Source organism: Lissotriton vulgaris, chromosome 8 (assembly GCF_964263255.1).
Source record: "Lissotriton vulgaris chromosome 8, aLisVul1.2, whole genome shotgun sequence".
Taxonomy (NCBI): domain Eukaryota; kingdom Metazoa; phylum Chordata; class Amphibia; order Caudata; family Salamandridae; genus Lissotriton; species Lissotriton vulgaris.
The window spans coordinates 18,162,227-18,183,393 of record NC_141696.1 but is presented as its reverse complement, the minus strand read 5'-3'; the positions used below and the strand labels follow the sequence as shown (position 1 = coordinate 18,183,393).

The window sequence follows — 21,167 nt, the reverse complement described above, 5'->3', positions numbered from 1 at the left end:
CGCTGCATCCCCTGCGGCTCCGCCCTCCCTGACTGCCCATTCACTGCCCCCGCCTCCCAGCTGCTCCTTATTCCCACCTCCCCATACATGCCGGCCGCTGCACGCTCACCCCGCTGGCGCGCGGCAAGCCCGTCTGCACCTGTCCGCACCTGGACCATGCCCAGCGCCATAACCCCTGGCCCCCGCACCCACCATGACGACTGCCGCCACTACGATGCCAGCACTCTGCACACTCTCAACCCCGGACGGACCCACAACTGCTTCAGTATAGTATGCTATGGTCTAGTATGGCCTGTCATTGTATAGTATGGTGTGGTGTGGTCTGGCCTGTCATTATACAGTAGGGTGTGGCGTGGTGTGGGTTGTCTGGTATGGTCTGGCCTGTCATTATACAGTAGGGTGTGGTGTGGTGTGGGTTGTCTGGTATGGTCTGGCCTGTCATTATACAGTAGGGTGTGGTGTGGTGTGGGTTGTCTGGTATGGCCAGTCACTGTATAGTATGGTGTGATATGGTCTGGTCTGTCATTATACAGTAGGGGTTGGTGAGGTGTGGTGTCAAGTCAAGAAACTTTATTCGGTTGTATCTATTGACAACCATAAAAGCATTTTACATTTTACATATATTAACACATTTTTGTCATTTAAAAAAGAGTCAATTAAAAAAGTTACTTTAACAAGACAAAATTACTCACAAAAGTTGCAGGCACAATAAACACTCAAGTTAATATATAAGAACATTCAAAGATCTTAAAAAATTATCATTTCAGTTAACAATACTATTATCCTTCTATACTATTTCTAAATTTCATAGCCTGTTTTAAAAAGCTACATACATACAGGGTACAGTCACTTCTTAGCAGCTGAAGGTAGTAAAGTGCTGGTCTAAATTGAGAGAAGTTCATTTTTTTTAGGCAGGGTTTTAAGTATAACTTCCTCGGTATATCGTAAAAGGGGCAAAAAAACAAAAAGTGTGCCAGGTCTTGCGGAGACTTATCGTCGCAGCCGCAAGCCGGCAACACTTGTCCACGATGAGATCCTTTGGGTACAGCCAAAAGTAAGTGAAATAGATTTAACCTGAACCTTGTCAGTAAAAAACGATCATAACTAGACATTGGCCATGTTAGGTACGGTTCCATGAGCAGGGTACTTTTTATTAATACATGGTTTCGCACACTATCTTTTCTTAATTCACATGTCTCCCTGTCTTGATATCTATAAGAAATAAAAGCCTTCTTAACCGCAGTAACATCTAGTTTGGTAATAGATTCGGGGTGTAAGAAAAGTTCAGGTCGGCCTAAATCAGTAAAACAATTGCTCAAATACTTTATCCAAGGAACCTTCAACCTATTTTCCCAAGTAAGTGCTACTCTCAGTATAAGCCGTGTGAGTGGTATATTATCATTTAGCCAGCAGTTTAACCAACATATTAGGGGATTTACTGCCATTTTATCGCATAAAAAAGGAGTACCCAATTCTTCATGCACAGAAAAATTTGCTGTTCCCTTGGGCACCCTTAGTAGCTGCTTTAAAAAGTTGTTCTCAACAATCTCTAGGGCTCCCAGAGGGGCGTATCCCCATATCTCACTACCATAGCATGCCTTAGTAACGCTCTTGGCCTGGTAAAGTTGGAGTAATGCAGCGACTGGGCTATATCCCATTTTTCTTGAGAAGTCAAATATAGCCGCATTAGCCCTGATTACCTCTCCCTTCTTTTTTTGTATTACGGGTCCCCAGTTCAGCTGACTGTCGAACAGGACTCCAAGGTATGAGAATGTATTTGTTACAGGGATTTGTACTCCATTAACATTTAGGCGATTTGGCTTTTTATTTCCCTGGCCTACCATCATTATGAAGGATTTAGAGTTATTTATGCTTAGGTCTCTGGATTTCATAAAAGAGAAGAAGGAATCTAGTAAGGTTTGCAGACCATTGGCGGTTCTAGATAAAAGGACTGTGTCGTCCGCATAAAGCAGAACCGGTAGTCCCTTACGGCCAATGTACGGATAATCTGTATTAGTACTTAAAAGGTACTCCTCCAATTCATTTATATATAAATTAAAAAGGAACGGGGCCAGAATGCATCCTTGGCGAACTCCCCGGTACACTCCAAAATCTTTTGTCACATTTAGATCTTGTGTTTATCTAACGTTCGCTTTCGTATCGGAATGCATATCTTCTAACAAATTAATTAAGTTCTGATCCACACCCATTTTCGCCATGGCGTCCCAGAGCTTCCCACGACTCACACAATCGAAAGCCGAGGAAAGATCCATGAACGCCATGTGAATTGTTCCTTGTCGGGCCTTGGTATACTTCCCTATGATTAGATATAAATTTAAGCATTGGGAAATTGTAGAGTGACCAGGCCTAAATCCATATTGGATTGGGGATATTATATTATTTTCCTCTGCCCATGTGACCAGTCTATTTAAAATCACTCCCCCCACTACTTTGGCAACAGAATTAATTAACAATATTGGCCTATAGCAGTGGGGGCTATTACGGTCAACTTTTTTGAACACGGGCACGATGGTTGATACCCCCCATGATTTTGGGAATCCACAAGTCACCTCCGCATTAAGTACGGGCGTGAGAAATGGTGCCCATACTGTTATACGGGATTTAAAGAGATCAGGAGGGAGTCCATCCGGTCCTGGGGCCTTGTTGTTTGTCAGCCCTTCAATTCCCTTCACAACCTCGTCAGTTGAGAAGATTAACACATTTTCTTTAAGATCAACCAGAGTGTGTTCTGCCTGCGACTCATTGTTTTTAAAAATAGAGCTAAAATGATTGATCCATTCTTCCTCTGGGATATTAGTACCCACAGTGGAATTACAAGATTGATCAAATAAAGGTTTGTTTATGATGTCCCAAAACTTCGAGCTATTTTTCAGTGTTTCAGGATCTAACAAGGTCTCCCAAACACTCTTTTTTACCTCTCTCTTGCGGTTTGCGAGGGACTTCTTATACCTGGACCGCATATCTTTATTAAGCATTGAATCTCTGGGTTTTGTTTTTAGTGCTTTCTTGAGCTCACGACTAGCCTTGGAACAATCTTTATCAAACCACTTTGGATTATTGTTTAGGTTTACTTTCCCTTTAATTGGTACCATTAACAGTGACTCTACTTTTTTGGCAACCTCCTTAAAAGATGCTAAGATTTGTTGTGGAGCTGATACCGGAGATATACATACTGAAAGTAGGGTGTGGTGTGGTGTGGGTTGTCTGGTATGGTCTTGCCTGTCATTGTATAGTATGGTGTGATGTGGTCTGATCTGTCATTATACAGTAGGGGGTGGTGTGGTGTGGTGTGGATTGTCTGGTATGGTCTGGTATGGCCTGTCATTATACAGTAGGGTGTGGTGTGGTGTGGGTTGTCTGGTATGGTCTGGCCTGTCTTTGTATAGTATGGTGTGATATGGTCTGATCTGTCATTATACAGTAGGGGGTGGTGTGGTGTGGTGTGGGTTGTCTGGTATGGTCTGGTATGGCCTGTCATTATACAGTAGGGTGTGGTGTGGTGTGGTGTGGTGTGGGTTGTCTGGTATGGTCTGGTATGGCCTGTCATTATACAGTGTGGTGTGGTGTGGTGTGGTGTGGGTTGTCTGGTATGGTCTGGCCTGTCATTGTATAGTATGGTGTGATATGGTATGGCCTGTCATTATACAGTAGGGTGTGGTGTGGTGTGGGTTGTCTGGTATGGTCTGGCCTGTCATTGTATAGTATGGTGTGGTGTGGTATGACCTGTCATTATACAGTAAGGTGTGGTGTGGTGTGGGTTGTCTGGTATGGTCTGGCCTGTCATTATACAGTAGGGTGTGGTGTGGTGTGGGTTGTCTGGTATGGTCTGGCCTGTCATTATACAGTAGGGTGTGGTGTGGTGTGGGTTGTCTGGTATGGTCTGGTATGGTCTGGCCTGTCATTATACAGTAGGGTGTGGTGTGGTGTGGGTTGTCTGGTATGGTATGAACTGTCATTATACAGTAAGGTGTGGTGTGGTGTGGGTTGTCTGGTATGGTCTGGCCTGTCATTATACAGTAGGGTGTGGTGTGGTGTGGGTTGTCTGGTATGGTCTGGTAAGGTCTGGCCTGTCATTATACAGTAGGGTGTGGTGTGGTGTGCGTTGTCTGGTATGGTCTGGTATGGTATGGCCTGTCATTATACAGTAGGGTGTGGTGTGGTGTGGGTTGTCTGGTATGGTCTGGCCTGTCATTATACAGTAGGGTGTGGTGTGGTGTGGTGTGGGTTGTCTGGTATGGTCTGGTGTGACCTGTCATTGTATAGTATGGTGTGGTGTGGTGTGGGTTGTCTGGTATGGTATGGCGTGGCATGTCATATCCTTTGCTACATAAATAGTTCCTGATGTTCTTTTACCTTTGAAGTCTAAAGTAACATTGAATTCTCCTCAACCTTCACGCGTTTGCCCCCATAAGCAAAAGGTCTAACGCGATTGTCTACAAATGAAAATCTAACATTTCTTCCACTCCTCTGGTCCGCTAAGAGAAAAGAAAGTGGCGGAATCTGCTTTCATAGAAATGGGAACCTTCAAAATATGGCATTGAGCTATGGGAGGAAGCCCAATAGGAGTGGACAAACAAGCACAAAAAATCTTTACAGTGTAATTTTATTTTCAAGCCAAAATGCGCTATCCAACCCAAAATTGTGAAAACATAAACCAATTTAAAACACAACCTGTCTTTGAATAACACGTTTTATTCATCCAATAACCCATTAACCATGCATCAAATGTGCACTTTGTTACAAACTAAACGAGTGATTATTAATGATAGTGCTAAGCCATTAATGTGTCTTTAAGCCATTATAAAAGCAACGCTAGCAGCTTGCGGCCTTGTAGTGTTGTTATGCTGCAATAAACAGTTGAACGGGAAAGGATTCAAACTAAAAGGAGACAAACACAGGAAAAGAGTGGGAGAAAGAAGCAGCACAGAGCAAACCCAGACGCAAGACAAAGTGCTGCATGGAGAAGAAACCAATAGGCCGAGACAGAAAGCGTAAGCAGAGGAAGGACACTCTTTAAAAAAAGAAACAGTACTCGGTCCATGCTCCAGGGATGGGGGAAACACATGAACTAAAGCCAAACCAGCAGAAGCTAGCCAAACAGGAGCCACCGAATGACACTGACAATGAGGCCATCACTGGCAAGAAATGGAGGAGCTCCAACCCCCCATTAAGCTAACAAAAGGTCTTTCAAGCAACAGGGCAGGTGCAGTCTTAGGCGAGACCTAAAAAGTTGACATCCATGATTTACCATTGGCTACTCCCATGATATCATGGACTACCGAGCGAGCCAGTGCCTAAAGAGGGCGTGGCCAAATAACCAATAAAAAACAGGGCTGAATATACCTTTGGTATATTTGTTTATTGTGTATGTGTGCATAGTGTGGTGTATATTGTTTTGTGTTTATTGTGTTCTCACAATAGTCTTTCCAGGCAGCCAAAGTTGCCTGTAGCCAGACCTAAAAAGGGACTTAGCTTGTCTTCACTACATTCATGGTATCTTGGGAGATTGTGTTAATAATGAACTGATCACATTCATTCTCATCCCAGTTATTTTCCAGCCCTTGCTGTTTTTTTTCAGTGGGTGAAGTTTATTCCTTTCCACCTGTTTCTTTTTCAGGGAACCCTAACCCTCGCTGCTCCCCAAAGTGCCACCCGAAGGCTGGGCACGATGCATGCCCACGGAGGCAGGAGTGTGTCAGAGTACCAGGCTGCGACGGATGGGTGTGCCGAGAAGATGGCGGTGAGTTCGACCAACACAAGGCAGCCGCATGGCAGCCGCATGAGACCCCCTCATCCCAGGGTGCAACACTTGCACATAGGGCAGTGCCGCAGCAAGGGTCACATGGACAGTTTCTGGTCTGCTTTGTGTTGTACAGACAGACCTGCCACTTATCAAGGCAACACGTACACAACAGCACCTGATGTGCTCCACACCACTTATCTTTTCTTTTCCCTGCAGCCAGGGCACAAGTCCTAAAAAAAGAAGTGGGGGACTAATCTAGTGGAGAAGTGTGGCTCAAAGGTTAGAGCAGGCAGACCTCGATGCAGAGCTCTGGCCAGGGACCAGGGTTCGATTCCCGCCGCGGCGGTTCTCGGGCTCATTAATTTCCCCTGACCGGATATTCTCGCCTCGGCGCCTATTCTGATCATGGGTCCCACGCTGCAACTCTGGGCAATAGCTTGCTTAGTCTCCACAACGGCCCCCACAACGCGAGGGATGCCTGGTCTGCACCATGGGGGGCCCAGGGTTGGACACCTCATAGGGAAACCCAGGAAGGGTTCCACAGCGGTATTCGTATAAGCGCCGGGAAACCCACTGTGGGTAGCTGTGCACTATACAAGTACAAAAACATTTACAAAACACATTTACAAAACACATTTACAGTTAGGCAGTCTACAAGTGACACCACGGCACAGGACTTGACATCACAGGAAGTGGCATCACAAGCTGCGACTTTAATATGTAGATGTGATGTAAAGCGCTCTGACACTTTGAAGTGGGATGAGTAGCACTATTCAAGAACAAATAGTGGTACTAAAATTATTTCAACGCCTCCTCAGGGGTAGTAAGCGCGATATAAATTACATTTAGTATTATGGAAATACTGGGAGAGACCAAGACAACTTACAGTGTATGCACCTCGAGTAAACAGAGCGTGAACAAAGTGAAAAGCTGCCTCTCTTAAGTATGTGTGAAGTGCTAACAAGGTGTGAGCCTTTGTTTGCCCTCTGCTGCACTTGCATCAGGTGTGAGGCTCCTGACTGCTGCCAGCCAGGAGACTCCAACAAAAGGGGGCCTGATGACCCCCACCTTCGGCCTTTGTGATGGGCACAGCAGGGGTCTCAAGCAGGAAAGCCCCCCCAACCCCAGCGCGTTGTTGCAGATGGAACGCAGACAACAACCTGCAGGTGCTGCGGCACGCGTCCAAGTGTTTGGGAATGACACCAGGGCGAGTTCAGCACGTTATTCAGTGGGGCACATTCTTGGCAGGGTGGACGGTGTACACCCTGTGAAACAAGTGGGTGGACGCGTCCACCTGCCGCGTGTACCCCAGACCTGTGCCCTGCCTGCAGCTAAGATGTGGACTGAGCTTCGACTCATGCCCCGGCCATGTCTTCTGAAGCTTGTTCTATGAAAAACGGAAACCTGTTTAACTTACACTATTTTACTTTGTACTCTGTTTTCTTCTGGTTTGTACACAGCGCCAGGACAACCATGTTAGTCTGCTGTAGCACTTCACAGATCTTTCTTTCAGTGCTTTATCATTCATCCATTCATAGGAACCAACACCAATGGTTATACAGCTATTACCCCCCTCCCCCATGGCTGTCTGCAATGTATCAATTGTGCCAGGCCAAGGATGACAGCCAGAGTGGCCCTCCGACCCCTGGTCCCAAACATGCCTCAAACCCTTCCAGTCGTGTCCAGTCCATGTCAGCGCAGCCAGCTGACGCCATGTGTTATTCATGCTGCGTCTCCGAAGCCGGCTGTCTCCCTGTCTGTCCGCGGTCACTCTGCGGTCACTCCGCGGCGCTTGCTCCCTCAGAGCGGGTATGGGATGGACAAACCAGTGCACAGGCCACAGGGGGTCACTGGTACATTCCGAAATACACGGCCAATCTGTGTTAGACATAAAGAAGCGCCACAAACCTTCAGTGCGGCTGCATGATATAAAGAAACACTACCCTACACTACACAAACACCACAACACTACCCTAAACCCTAAAATACTACCCCAACACAACCCTCCCCGGACCCCCTGTCCGGTCCCCAAACTCTAACACTACCCTGCACGACCCCCTAGCACTACCCTAAACCCTAAAACACTACCCTACACTACACTACACAAACACAACACTAGCCTAAGCCCTAAAACACTACCCTCAACACAACGCTCCCCCGACCCCCAATCCGCTCCCCAAACTCTAACACTACCCTGCACAGCCCCCCAGCACTACCCTAAACCCTAAAACACTATCCTACACTACACTACACAAACACCACAACACTACCCTAAACCACTACCCTCAACACAACACTCCCCGACCCCCAGTCCGCTCCCCAAACTCTAACACTACCCTGCACGACCCCCCAGCACTACCCTAAACCCTAAAACACTACCCTACACTACACTACACAAACACCACAACACTACCCTAAACCCTAAAATACTACCCCAACACAACCCTCCACCGAAACCCAATCCGCTCCCCAAACTTTAATCCTACCCTGCACGACCCCCCAGCACTACCCTAAACCCTAAAACACTACCCTACTCTACACTACACAAACAACGCAACACTACCCTAAACCCTAAAACACTACCTCGAGCATCACCCCGACCTCCAGTCCGGTCCCCACACTCAAACACTACCTTGCACGACGACGAGCACTACCCTAAAACACTACCCTACACTACACAAACCACAATACTACCCTAAACCATAAAACAATACCCCCAGCACAACCCTCCCCCAACCCGCAGTCCGGTCCCTACACTACACAAACACCACAATAGTATAATAAATAAGGTATAAAAATAGTATAATAAATAAGGCACCGATCTACCATACAGCATGCAGCTTGAAAAGAATGTTAATAGTAGTCTGGGTAAAGTTAAGTAGTATTCAAATTGTTTGTATTCACTAAATGTTCTATATTGCAAATGAAGACTATGCGATTACAAATAAGTATGAGCTTAGTATTCTGTTAGTATTCAAGAAGTACCACTCACATATCAGTAGTCTTCATGCACTAGCCTTCTCAAAAAGAATACTATTGAATACTAAAAGTGGCATAAAATAGTCTTCGAATGCTATAAAAAGGACAGGTTAACCACTAAATGTAGTATTCAACTTCGGTAAGGGGGTGGGCTTGGGGACTGCCCTCTGGAGCACCCAGTCATCTGGAGGTGAGCACTTGCACACAGGTAGTTCTGTAAGTAATGATGTTACTCTGGATGGAGGGCCGAGTGGACACACTGGACCACACGCACACCACGACCCCAGGCCCTCAGGAAGGTAGTCCCGCTAGATCCAGCAGGCCAATGGATGAAAACATTGTTAACTGGCCGCAGTTTATAGTTGGTGTGAGAGGGGGGGGGTCTCTCCCTTAGCTCCAGTGGGGTGTGGTGCCACCAGGCTCTTGTTTCCCACGTGTGTCCCGCTGCAGACCTTGGGGCAGTCTTCAAAGGTTGACACATGGCACTTCTGCAGAGATTAGACGAACCCACAATCCCCAGACAGGTGGATGTCTCGAGAGAGAGCCTCTTCCCTGAGGCTGAAGGAGAGCACAGCAGACATCCTTATCACTTCCGAGAACTAAAACTAAGGAAGAGTCAGACCATCAACTACAGCAACCGGTGCAGGGCGCTGCATTCATGGAGAAGCAGAGGGGACCACGAGCTCCCAGGAAGGTGTGTGGACCTCCCTCTTGAGTGACAGCACCACCAGCATTCCACAGATGCTTCCATGGCCTGGGACCACTCGTCCATATGTCTCCCCTGGTGGTGAGGTCCAAACACTGCATTCATGGAGGTAGCAGAGGGGGCCACGAGCTCACAGGAAGGTGTGTGGACCTCCCTCTTGAGTGACAGCACCAGCAGCATCCCACAGATGCTTCCATGGCCTGGGACCACTCGTCCTTATGTCTCCCCCTGGTGGTGAGGTCCAAACACTGCATTCATGGAGAAGCAGAGGGGGCCACGAGCTCACAGGAAGGTGTGTGGACCTCCCTCTTGAGTGACAGCACCAGCAGCATCCCACAGATGCTTCCATGGCCTGGGACCACTCGTCCGTATGTCTCCCCCTGGTGGTGAGGTCCAAACACTGCATTCATAGAGAAGCAGAGGGGGCCACGAGCTCACATGAAGGTGTGTGGACCTCCCTCTTGAGTGACAGCACCAGCAGCATCCCACAGATGCTTCCATGGCCTAGGACCACTCGTCCTTATGTCTCCCCCTGGTGGTGAGGTCCAAACACTGCATTCATGGAGAAGCAGAAGGGACCAAGAGCTCACAGGAAGGTGTGTGGACCTCCATCTTGAGTGACAGCACCAGCCGCATCCCACAGATGCTTCCATGGCCTGGGACCACTCGTCCTTAATAATAATAATAATAATAATACTGCGTTTTGTAGAGCGTGAACAGCTGCCTCACAAGGAGGTGTCCCGGCGCTAGGTGAGCAACCTGGTCATAGGTGACCGGGCAGTGAATCAATCAACGCGGTTGGGTGAAGAGCCAAGTCTTCAACTGCTGTCTGAAACAAGATTCAGAGGTAGCCTGCTTCAGAGTGGGGGGTAACGTATTCCACAGCACAGCCACATTAGCTGAGAAGGTTCTCCCCCCAGCCGTGCTCTTCTTACGTGTGGGACTGCTAGTTGCACGCGACCGTTGGACCGATGGGAGCGTTTCTGACTATATCTAGTTAGTCTGACTCTCAGATAGTTGGGACATGTCCCATAAAGGGACCTAAAAGCCAGGGTCAGCGCTTTAAACTTGATCCTACTGGTGACTGGCAACCAGTGTAGCGCCGAAGATGCGGAGAGACTGAGTGCTTAAATGGAATGCACCTTAGCAGTCTCGCAGCCGCATTCTGCACCGTTTGCAGTCGTTGGATTAGATATTGAGGGAGCCCCAGAAAGAGTCCGTTAGCATAATCCAGCCTAGATGTCACCGTAGCATGGATTACTGTCTTCCGGCACCTTTCTGGTAAGAGTCGCAGGACTTTGCGTACATTTCTCAATTTACAAAGGCAGCACCCTACTACCTGCTGAATATGAGATGAGAAGGAAAGGTTGCTGTCCCAATGAACCCCTAGATTTTTTGCCTTTTGGCTGGGTAATGGGGCTAACCCCATTTCCACAGTCCACCAAAGCTCCGACGGAGGGGGGGGCCTTTCCCAAAGAACATGACCTCCATCTTATCAGTATTTAGCTTTAGTTTGTTGGCGTTCATCCAGCAGGCAACATCTTTTAAACAGCCCTTATATCTTCCACTGGTGGTGAGGTCCAAACACCGCATTCATGGAGAAGCAGAGGGGACCACGAGCTCACTGGAAGGTGTGTGGACCTCCCTCTTGAGTGACAGCACCAGCAGCATCCCACAGATGCTTCTCTGGCCTGGGACCACTCGTCCTTATGTCTCCCCCTGGTGGTGAGGTCCAAACACGGCATTCATGGAGAAGCAGAGGGGACCACGAGCTCACAGGAAGGTGTGTGGACCTCCATCTTGAGTGACAGCACCAGCAGCATCCCACAGATGCTTCCATGGCCTGGGACCACTCGTCCTTATGTCTCCCCCTGGTGGTGACGTCCAAACACGGCATTCATGGAGAAGCAGAGGGGACCACGAGCTCACAGGAAGGTGTGTGGACCTCCCTCTTGAGTGACAGCACCAGCAGCATCCCACAGATGCTTCCATGGCCTGGGACCACTCGTCCTTATGTCTCCCCCTGGTGGTGAGGTCCAAACACGGCATTCATGGAGAAGCAGAGGGGACCACGAGCTCACAGGAAGGTGTGTGGACCTCCCTCTTGAGTGACAGCACCAGCAGCATCCCACAGATGCTTCCATGGCCTGGGACCACTCGTCCTTATGTCTCCACCTGGTGGTGAGGTCCAAACACAGCATTCGTGGAGAATCTGAGGGCAGCCACATGTTCAGAGGAAGGTTTGTGGAATCCCCTCTTGAGTGACAGCATCAGCAGCAACTCACTGATGCCTACAAGGGATGGGTAAAACTTGTCCTCGTGTCTCCCCCCGGTGGTGAGGTTCAAACGCTGCATTGATGGAGGAGCCAGGGTTGCGGGCAGTACACAGTGAGCTATTCACAGGAACATGAGAAGGTACAGCACACAGTACGCTAAGGAGCCTTTAATGAACCTTATTCACAACGGTAAAGTTGCGCTTTACGTCATTTTACACTTGCTACTTTTTGGTATTTACAAAATATGAGTGTAACTTTGGCATTAGTAACAAGTACTACCAGTGGTAAAGTTAGTCCAGCAAATGTAAACTTAAGCAGTAGTGTAAGCTTACCTCCGTGAATGCGACTTTGTGAACACGTTGTAGTAAGTTCACTACTCTTTTCATATTCAACATACTACAAGTGTAATTTTACAGCTAATAGCAAGTGCTACCAAAACAGTGGTAAAGTTGGTACAAGTGTACACTTACACAATAATGCAAGCTTACCTTTGTCAGCACTTTGTTGTAAGTTTATTACTGTTTCATATTCACAACCTATGGGCCCAATTCACAAAGGTAAACTGAGACAAAAGTTTATCTTTACGACTTTTTGTATTCACAAAGGGCATTTCTGAGTCTTAAAGTTAGACCATTGACTCAGTTACACTTACACTTCTGTCTTAAGTTTATTGAGACCAGACTTTTGGTATCAGTTAAACTCAAGATCAAAATTCAAGTTTAACTGAGACAAAAGTCTAACATTATGACTCGTAAATGCCCTAAGTGCAGAGCGAAGGTCGTAAAGTTAGACTTTCGTCTCAGTTTACCTTTGTGAATCTGGCCCATAGATTGCAGTTTTACTCTTAGTAATTTCACTACTAGTAAAATTACCTTTGTAGTGCATGATTCACAAAGGTAAGCTTACACCTTTGTGTAAGCCTGTGATTGTTGTCAACCACAAATGTCTTTTACAAGAAACAGCTTTAGAACTGCAGAGACTCAGCACATAAAGAGATATGGCCGTCCTATCTTTGTAGGAGCTGGGACTCCACAGTTGAAAAGATACTACTAGTAACATACCATTGTGAATAGCAAACAATCATAAACATACACCGATGTGTACATTTACCTTTGTGAATCAAGCACAATAGAGACAGAAATGTTGTGCTTACTGCCCGGTACATACAGGAAGTGCAGAAATATTGGGAATCACAAGACATGCTGTTACAACATGTTGCAATGCCTCACCCACAGTGAAAACAAGAATGAGCCTTTGGACTTTACTGCCACTGAGGTCTCTTGTCAGGAGCAGCAGGAGAAACAGCTCCCAAGAGAACTCCCGGTGCCAACCAGGGCAGAGGTGTTTGATGCAAGTGTGAGAAACCCCAAGATCTGGTGTTTCACTCTGGTGTGGTCTGTGCATGGTCAGGTTGTAGCACTTATAACTTGGAAGAGGTGAACATATTTCTGCTCCCAGTCCTACCCCCAGGAACAGGAGTCCTGGCACTGTTCTGTGTAAACAAAGAAACTCTCCCACTCTGGGCAGCCAGAAGACACATGTCAGAGCATTGTTGAGGTAGGAGGGTGGGTTCTGTTTCTGTTTACCATGTTTCATCTCTGCCTTTACTTTAATAGTTAGACTTCTGAGGCATTATTACGCATTTTCATTGTTCGTCCTGGACGCACCTGTGCAGACAATGAAAATGCGCCCTATTACAATGTATGCGCTGCCCCCAGAGCCCTGAACTAGCGCTGCCCTGGGGTCAGCGCATTCATGGGAAACCACAGAGCGGCCCCAAGTTTTCACGTTGCAGGCAGCAACCGGCCTGCACTTTTGAAGGTGATTAGAGATCCTCTTGCAGGCGGCGAGTGCAGTCAATGAATGCACCCGCCTGCAAGGGGGTGTCCGATGGGTCCATAGGACCCCCTTTACCCCCTCCAGAGGGCCGCTCTTGGGATGTGCACTCACAGTGTGCCACCTTGAAGGAGGCGCATTGTAAGAGTGCCCCCAAGAGCTTCTTTGCTTCTGCTCCCTCATCTGTAATACATCGCCGCGTAGATGCAAAGGAATTACCTCATTTGCATGGAGCGCACCCCTATGCAAATGAGGGGACCCCCCCGAAGGCAGCATTGGTAGTTTCAGTGGGCCAGTGTTATCATTCTTACTGAAGTTGACGCAAAAGTATCTGCGGCCACTTCTGCAATAACAAGGTGCCCCTGGGACGCACAAAGGAGATCAAATGCATTTGCACAACTGGGGCACTTATTGTGATACGGCCCTTGGGCACTCTTCTCTTCACTAAACTCATACCTCTCACCTGACAGGTGCACGCCTTTGCACACATAGCTCTGGTTTAGAATGTCTCCATTTATGTGCAGGTGAAATTGGATCCCACAATGAACAGTTATTGAGATTCTCCCTGGGTTTCATTCTGAACTTTTGCTCTGGACATTGGTTCATTGAATAAACACCGCCATCTTGTTTCATCGACTAAGTACCTCCATCTTGGTTCATCTAATAACCACCGCCATTTTGTCTCATCGACTAAACACCGCCATCTTGTTTCATTGACAAAACAGCGCCATCTTGTTTCATTGACTAAACACCGCCATCTTTCTTTTCCCAGGTCACCATAACTAAATCACAGTTCCAGAAGATTCCTCTGACATCTGCATCTCTGGTGGCATTGGACCTGCAGAAGTGTTTTTCAGATCTTGGCTTGAGCGCAATGTATAATCTTCTGGAGTTCACTAAGGAATGTTATGCATATTATTCTGATGAGCTTGCAAACTACTGTAACTTCAGTTATGGATTCATACTTGTCTGCTTCTTTTGGTCAACGCTGTATTAAAATCTCTTCCTATCAGCCCTTGGCCAGTCTTGTCTCATTATATCACCTGGAGCCTGGGCTGCTTTCAGATGTGCTGGCTGCACACAGACAGACTCCATAGGTCTGTGCACTCAGGTCTTAACAGGGCTTTGTACACAGGTCCTCACGGGTCCAGTCAAACAGGTATTTGCCCACAGGTCTTAACATGTATTTACTTATACCTATTTGCACACAGACCATCACAGATCCTTGCTCACACATCCTTGAACACAGGAGTTTCCACACGCATCTTTACTCATAGGGCTTTGCACACAGGTTTTCACAGGTCTTTGCTCACACATCTTTGCACATAGGTCTTCGCACACAGGTCTTCACCGTTCTTGGCACACTGGTCTTTGTCCACAGGTATTAACATGTTTTTACTCATACCTATTTGCACACAGATCTTCACAAATCTTTGCTCACACATCTTTGCACACAGGTCTTGACACAGTAGTCCCACAGGCTGGACGAGCATCACAGTACATTTTAGATACCTACACCTCTCTTAGCTCCAAGTTCTGTGCAGTCTTAGTCGTACCAAGCTGCGGCTGTCCTCCTACAGTAGAAAAATTACACCCAGTAATGTCAGGGGCCTTGAATTCAGTGATAGCACTTAAAGTTATTCGCAGATTTTGGAAATTGCCGGACTGCTAGGAATAGAAAGGTGAAGACCCGCAAATCACTGCTCAAATGCTGACATAAGCGCCTTCCTCCCACCAGAACTTTACTCTGCTTCAACTATTGAAGCAGTAAAGCCTTCATTCTCAGTACCGAGCCCGCTTCCCAGCTCGCCATGCCAGTTAACTTAATAACCAGTGTGTGACAGATAAAACACAAACACTCATAAAGTGCCCCTTCTTGCCAAACTTTTGCTGATGGGTTTTTGTCATTGTCTTAAAGAATCCGGGGCATATTTACAAGGACGGCGTTAAAGTTATAGCCGCTTTAGCGGCAGGAAACTGCAGCTAAAGTTGCGAAAATTGGCTTGATAATATGCCCTTGTGAATTCGAGAGAATTCCATTAGAAGCCCATGTTCTGGTGTTAACTTGTCACCAAAATTATTTCCAAGTGAACAGTGGTAACCAGGCTCAACCTGAACCCGAGAATAAGGGGTTCTTTATAAGGAGACAGGGAGATTATACATCAAAGCATAGAGTGGTACAAGTATGGGCATAACAAGGGCGACTCCAAATGCCCCAAGAGGGCACAGCCACCCACCAGTGGAAAGACACCTGGGTTTGTGAGTGTGGCACTCAGGGAGATGGTAGTTCCAGTTAGCTTCGTGGATCCAGTGGAGGTGACCCTACTTTCCCAGGGGATAAGGAGAGGGTGCCAAAAACCTACATACTTGCCTGGAGATGTTGGGATTACCTGAATGGGTCTGTATGACCAAATGTTCTGTAGCTCCCTGGGAAAGGAGTCAAGAGTGCCTGGAGCCTGGAACAATGGCCCAGACAGTTGCCAAAAAGATGCGGGCAAGGGACCTGGTAATCCCACCACTGAAGCTCCCACGGTTGAGGTAAATGGGGCCCCTGAGGAGGATGCCCCTGAACCTACCCGGGAGAACATTGCCACCTGCAATGCCTGCCAGAGCCTGCTAGTTGGGAAGTTGAGAGTGGGCCCACCATGGACAAATTCTGCAAGGTGCAAAAGGAGTTCCCCATTCCTGAGGGCTTGAGGTGGCAAGCTGAGGCCCAGGCAGTAGGTGACACCTCTGGAAATCACCTAATCTACCTGGAGAATGACCTCCTATATAGCGTGCCTCAGACTTCTAGTTTTGCGCCAGCCTGTGTGCTGGTGGTCTCCCAGTGTTACAGGGCCTTTCTACTGAGTTTGGCTCATAACAAAACCCTGGCAGAACATCTGGGGTAAGACATGTCCTTCACCAGTCTTTTTACCCACTTCTATTGGCCCCAGATGAAGATGACCTCAGATCCATTCTGTAGATTCTGTCTCACGTGCCAGGCCAGAGGAAAGTCGGGGGAAAAAGCTGAAAGTTCACCTGACATCAATACCTTTAAGAGCGTAGGTGTTAGACCTGGCACCATTGGTGTGGGTCTCCCTTCCATTTTTGCTGTTGTCTCATGTGTTTTTGCTGGTGTTAGATGCTTTGGGCACTGTGCCACTGCTGTCCAGTGAAACTGTGCAAGTGCTCCCTACTGTAAATTGATGTATTTATTAGTGGTTCCATGATTGGATATTTGGTTTACTTGTCAGACCCTAGTACAGTGCACTGAGTGTGCACAGGGCGTGTAAATCCAAATGCTGCTAGTGGACTTGCAAGACTGGTTGTGCCACCCATAGAAGCGGCCTTGCAAAACGTGTCCAAGGTCTGCCATTGCAGAACCTGCATTCAGTCTGGTACTGTCTTGCTGACTGGGCAAATGCACCCACTGCCAGTCCCTAAACCTTTTCCTGTCTTCGTATTAGTCGTATGAGTCCTCTCGCCTCCAGCGCGCGCCAACACAACCTCAACATCATCTCTTACGCCGACGACACCCAGTTAATCCTTTCCCTCACCAAAGAACCCTAAAACTCTACCCTACACTACACTACACAAACACCACAACACTACCCTAAACCCTAAAATACTACGCCCAACACAACCCTCCACCGACCCCCAATCCGCTCCCCAAACTTTAATCCTACCCTGCACGACCCCCCAGCGCTACCCTAAACCCTAAAACACTACCCTACACTACACTACACAAACAACGCAACACTACCCTAAACCCTAAAACACTACCTCCAGCATCACCCCGACCTCCAGTCCGGTCCCCACACTCAAACACTACCTTGCACGACGACGAGCACTACCCTAAAACACTACCCTACACTACACAAATCACAACACTACCCTAAACCATAAAACAATACCCCCAGCACAACCCTCCCCCAAAGGCAGTCCGGTCCCTACACTACACAAACACCACAATAGTATAATAAATAAGGTATAAAAATAGTATAATAAATAAGGCACCGATCTACCATACAGCATGCAGCTTGAAAAGAATGTTAATAGTAGTCTGGGTAAAGTTAAGTAGTATTCAAATTGTTTGTATTCACTAAATGTTCTATATTGCAAATGAAGACTATGCGATTACAAATAAGTATGAGCTTAGTATTCTGTTAGTATTCAAGAAGTACCATTCACATATCAGCAGTCTTCATGCACTAGCCTTCTCAAAAAGAACACTATTGAATACTAAAAGTGCCATAAAATAGTCTTCCAATGCTATAAAAAGGACAGGTTAACCACTAAATGTAGTATTCGACTTTGGTAAGGGGGCGGGCTCGGGGACTGCCCTCTGGAGCACCCAGTCATCTGGAGGTGAGCACTTGCACACAGGTAGTCCTGTAATAATGATGTTATCTGGATGGAGGGCCGAGTGGACACACTGGACCACACGCACACCACGACCCCAGGCCCTCAGGGAGGTAGTCCCGCTAGATCCAGCAGGCCAATGGATGAAAACATTGTTAACTGGGCGCAGTTCATAGTTGGTGTGAGAGGGGTGGGGGTCTCTCCCATGGCTCCAGTGGGGTTTGGTGCCACCAGGCTCTTGTTTCCCAAGTGTGCCCTGCTGCAGTCCTTGGGGCAGTCTTCAAAGGTTGACACATGGCACTTCTGCAGAGATTAGACGAACCCACAATCCCCAGAAGGGTGAATGAAGAAGAGTTTCAAGCCCAGAGAGCCTCTTCCCTGAGGCTGAAGGAGAGCACAGCAGACATCCTTCCGAGAACTAAAACTAAGGAAGAATCAGACCTTCGACTACAGCAACCGGTGCAGGGCGCTGCATTCATGGAGAAGCCGAGGGGCCACGAGCTCACAGGAAGGTATGTGGACCTCCATCTTGAGTGACAGTACCACCAGCATCCCAAAAGATGCTTCCATGGCCTGGGACCACTCGTCCTTATGTCTCCCCCTGGTGATGAGGTCCAAACACTGCATTCATGGAGAAGCCGAGGGAGCCACGAGCTCACAGGAAGGTGTGTGGACCTCCATCTTGAGTGACAGTACCACCAGCATCCCACAGATGCTTCCATGGCCTGGGACCACTCGTCCTTATGTCTCCCCCTGGTGATGAGGTCCAAACACTGCATTCATGGAGAAGCCGATGGGGCCACAAGCTCACAGGAAGGTGTGTGGACCTCCATCTTGAGTGACAGTACCACCAGCATCCCACAGATGCTTTCATGGCCTGGGACCACTCGTCCTTATGTCTCCCCCTGGTGGTGAGGTCCAAACACTGCATTCATGGAGAAGCAGAGGGGACCACGAGCTCACAGGAAGGTGTGTGGACCTCCCTCTTGAGTGACAGCACCAGCATCATCCCTCAGATGCTTCCATGGCCTGGGACCACTCGTCCTTATGTCTCCGCCTGGTGGTGAGGTCCAAACACTGCATTCATGGAGAAGCCGAGGGGGCCACGAGCTCACAGGAAGGTGTGTGGACTTCCCTCTTGAGTGACAGCACCAGCAGCATCCCAGAGATGCTTCCGTGGCATGGGACCACTCGTCCTTATGTCTCCCCCTGGTGATGAGGTCCAAACACTGCATTCATGGAGAATCCGTGGGGGCCACAAGCTCACAGGAAGGTGTGTGGACCTCCCTCTTGAGTGACAGCACCAGCAGCATCCCACAGATACTTCCATGGCCGGGAACCACTCGTCCCTACGTCTCCCCCTGGTGGTGAGGTCCAAACCCTGCATTCATAGAGAAGCAGAGGGGACCACGAGCTCACAGGAAGGTGTGTGGACCTCCCTCTTGAGTGACAGCACCAGCAGCATCCCACAGATGCTTCCATGACCTGGAACCACTCGTCCTTATGTCTCGCCCTGGTGGTGAGGTCCAAACACTGCATTCATGGAGAAGCAGAGGGGGCCACAAGCTCACAGGAAGGTGTGTGGACCTCCCTCTTGAGTGACAGCACCAGCAGCATCCCACAGATACTTCCGTGGCCTGGGACCACTCGTCCTTATGTCTCCCCCTGGTGGTGAGGTCCAAACACTGCATTCGTGGAGAATCTGAGGGAAGCCACATGTTCACAGGAAGGTGTGTGGACCTCCCTCTTGAGTGACAGCACCAGCAGAATCCCACAGATGCTTCCATGGCCTGGGACCACTCGTCCTTATGTCTCCCCCTGGTGATGAGGTCCAAACACTGCATTCATGGAGAAGCAGAGGGCACCACGAGCTCACAGGAAGGTGTGTGGACCTCCCTCTTGAGTGACAGCACCAGCAGCATCCTACAGATTCTTCCATGGCCTAGGACCACTCGTCCTTATGTATCCCCCTGGTGGTGAGGTCCAAACACTGCATTCATGGAGAAGCCGAGGGGGCCACGAGCTCACAGGAAGGTGTGTGGACCTCCATCTTGAGTGACAGTACCACCAGCAGCATCCCACAGATGCTTCCATGGCTTAGGACCACTCGTCCTTATGTCTCCCCCTGGTGGTGAGGTCCAAACACTGCATTCGTGGAGAATCTGAGGGCAACCACATGTTCACAGGAAGGTGTGTGGACCTCCCTCTTGAGTGACAGCACCAGCAGCATCCCACAGATGCTTCCATGGCCGTGGACCACTCGTCCTTATGTCTCTCCCTGGTGGTGAGGTCCAAACACTGCATTCATGGAGAAGCAGAGGGGACCACAAGCTCACAGGAAGGTGTGTGGACCTCCATCTTGAGTGACAGCATTCCACAGATGCTTCCATGGCCTGGGACCACTCGTCCTTATGTCTCCTCCTGGTGATGAGGTCCAAACACTGCATTCATGGAGAAGCAGAGGGGACCACGAGTTCACAGGAAGGTGTGTGGACCTCCCTCTTGAGTGACAGCACCAGCAGCATCCCACAGATGCTTCCGTGGCCTGGGACCACTCATCCTTATGTCTCCCCCTGGTGGTGAGGTCCAAACACTGCATTCATGGAGAAGCAGAGGGGGCCACGCGCTCACAGGAAGGTGTGTGGACCTCCCTCTTGAGTGACAGCACCGGCAGCATCCCACAGATGCTTCCATGGCCTGGGACCACTCATCCCTATGTCTCCCCCTGGTGGTGAGGTCCAACCACTGCATTTATGGAGAAGCAGAGGGGACCACGAGCTCACTGGAAGGTGTCTGGACCTCCATCTCGAGTGACAGCACCAGCCGCATCCCACAGATGCTTCCATGGCCTGGGACCACTCGTCCTTAATAATAATAATAATAATACTGCGTTTTGTAGAGCGCGAACAGCTGCCTCACAAGCAGGTGTCCCGGCGCTAGGTGAGCAACCTGGTCATAGGTAACCGGGCAGTAAAACAATCAACGCGGTTGGGTGAAGAGCCAAGTCTTCAACTGCTGTCTGAAACAAGATTCAGAGGTAGCCTGCTGCAGAGTGGGGGGTAACGTATTCCACAGCACAGCCACATTAGCTGAGAAGGTTCTCCCCCCAGCCGTGCTCTTCTTACGTGTGGGACTGCTAGTTGCACGCGACCGTTGGACCGAAGGGAGGGTTTCTGACTATATCTAGTTAGTCTGACTCTCAGATAGTTGGGACATGTCCCATAAAGGGGCCTAAAAGCCAGGGTCAGCGCTTTAAACTTGA

General features: G+C 48.6%; 1 protein-coding gene across 1 annotated transcript in view; it reads left to right on the top strand.

The window, feature by feature from the left end:
* Window positions 1-14,573, top strand: part of LOC147693247 (uncharacterized) — a 49,768-nt gene extending 35,195 nt beyond the window's left edge. Inside the window, exons 4-5 of the mRNA XM_086933644.1 lie at window positions 5,639-5,761; window positions 14,334-14,573. Of these exons, the coding sequence (XP_086789770.1) occupies window positions 5,639-5,761; window positions 14,334-14,347 (137 nt within the window). The 3' untranslated portion in view covers window positions 14,348-14,573. The remainder of the gene's footprint in view (window positions 1-5,638; window positions 5,762-14,333) is intronic.
* Window positions 14,574-21,167: the final 6,594 nt, after the last annotated feature.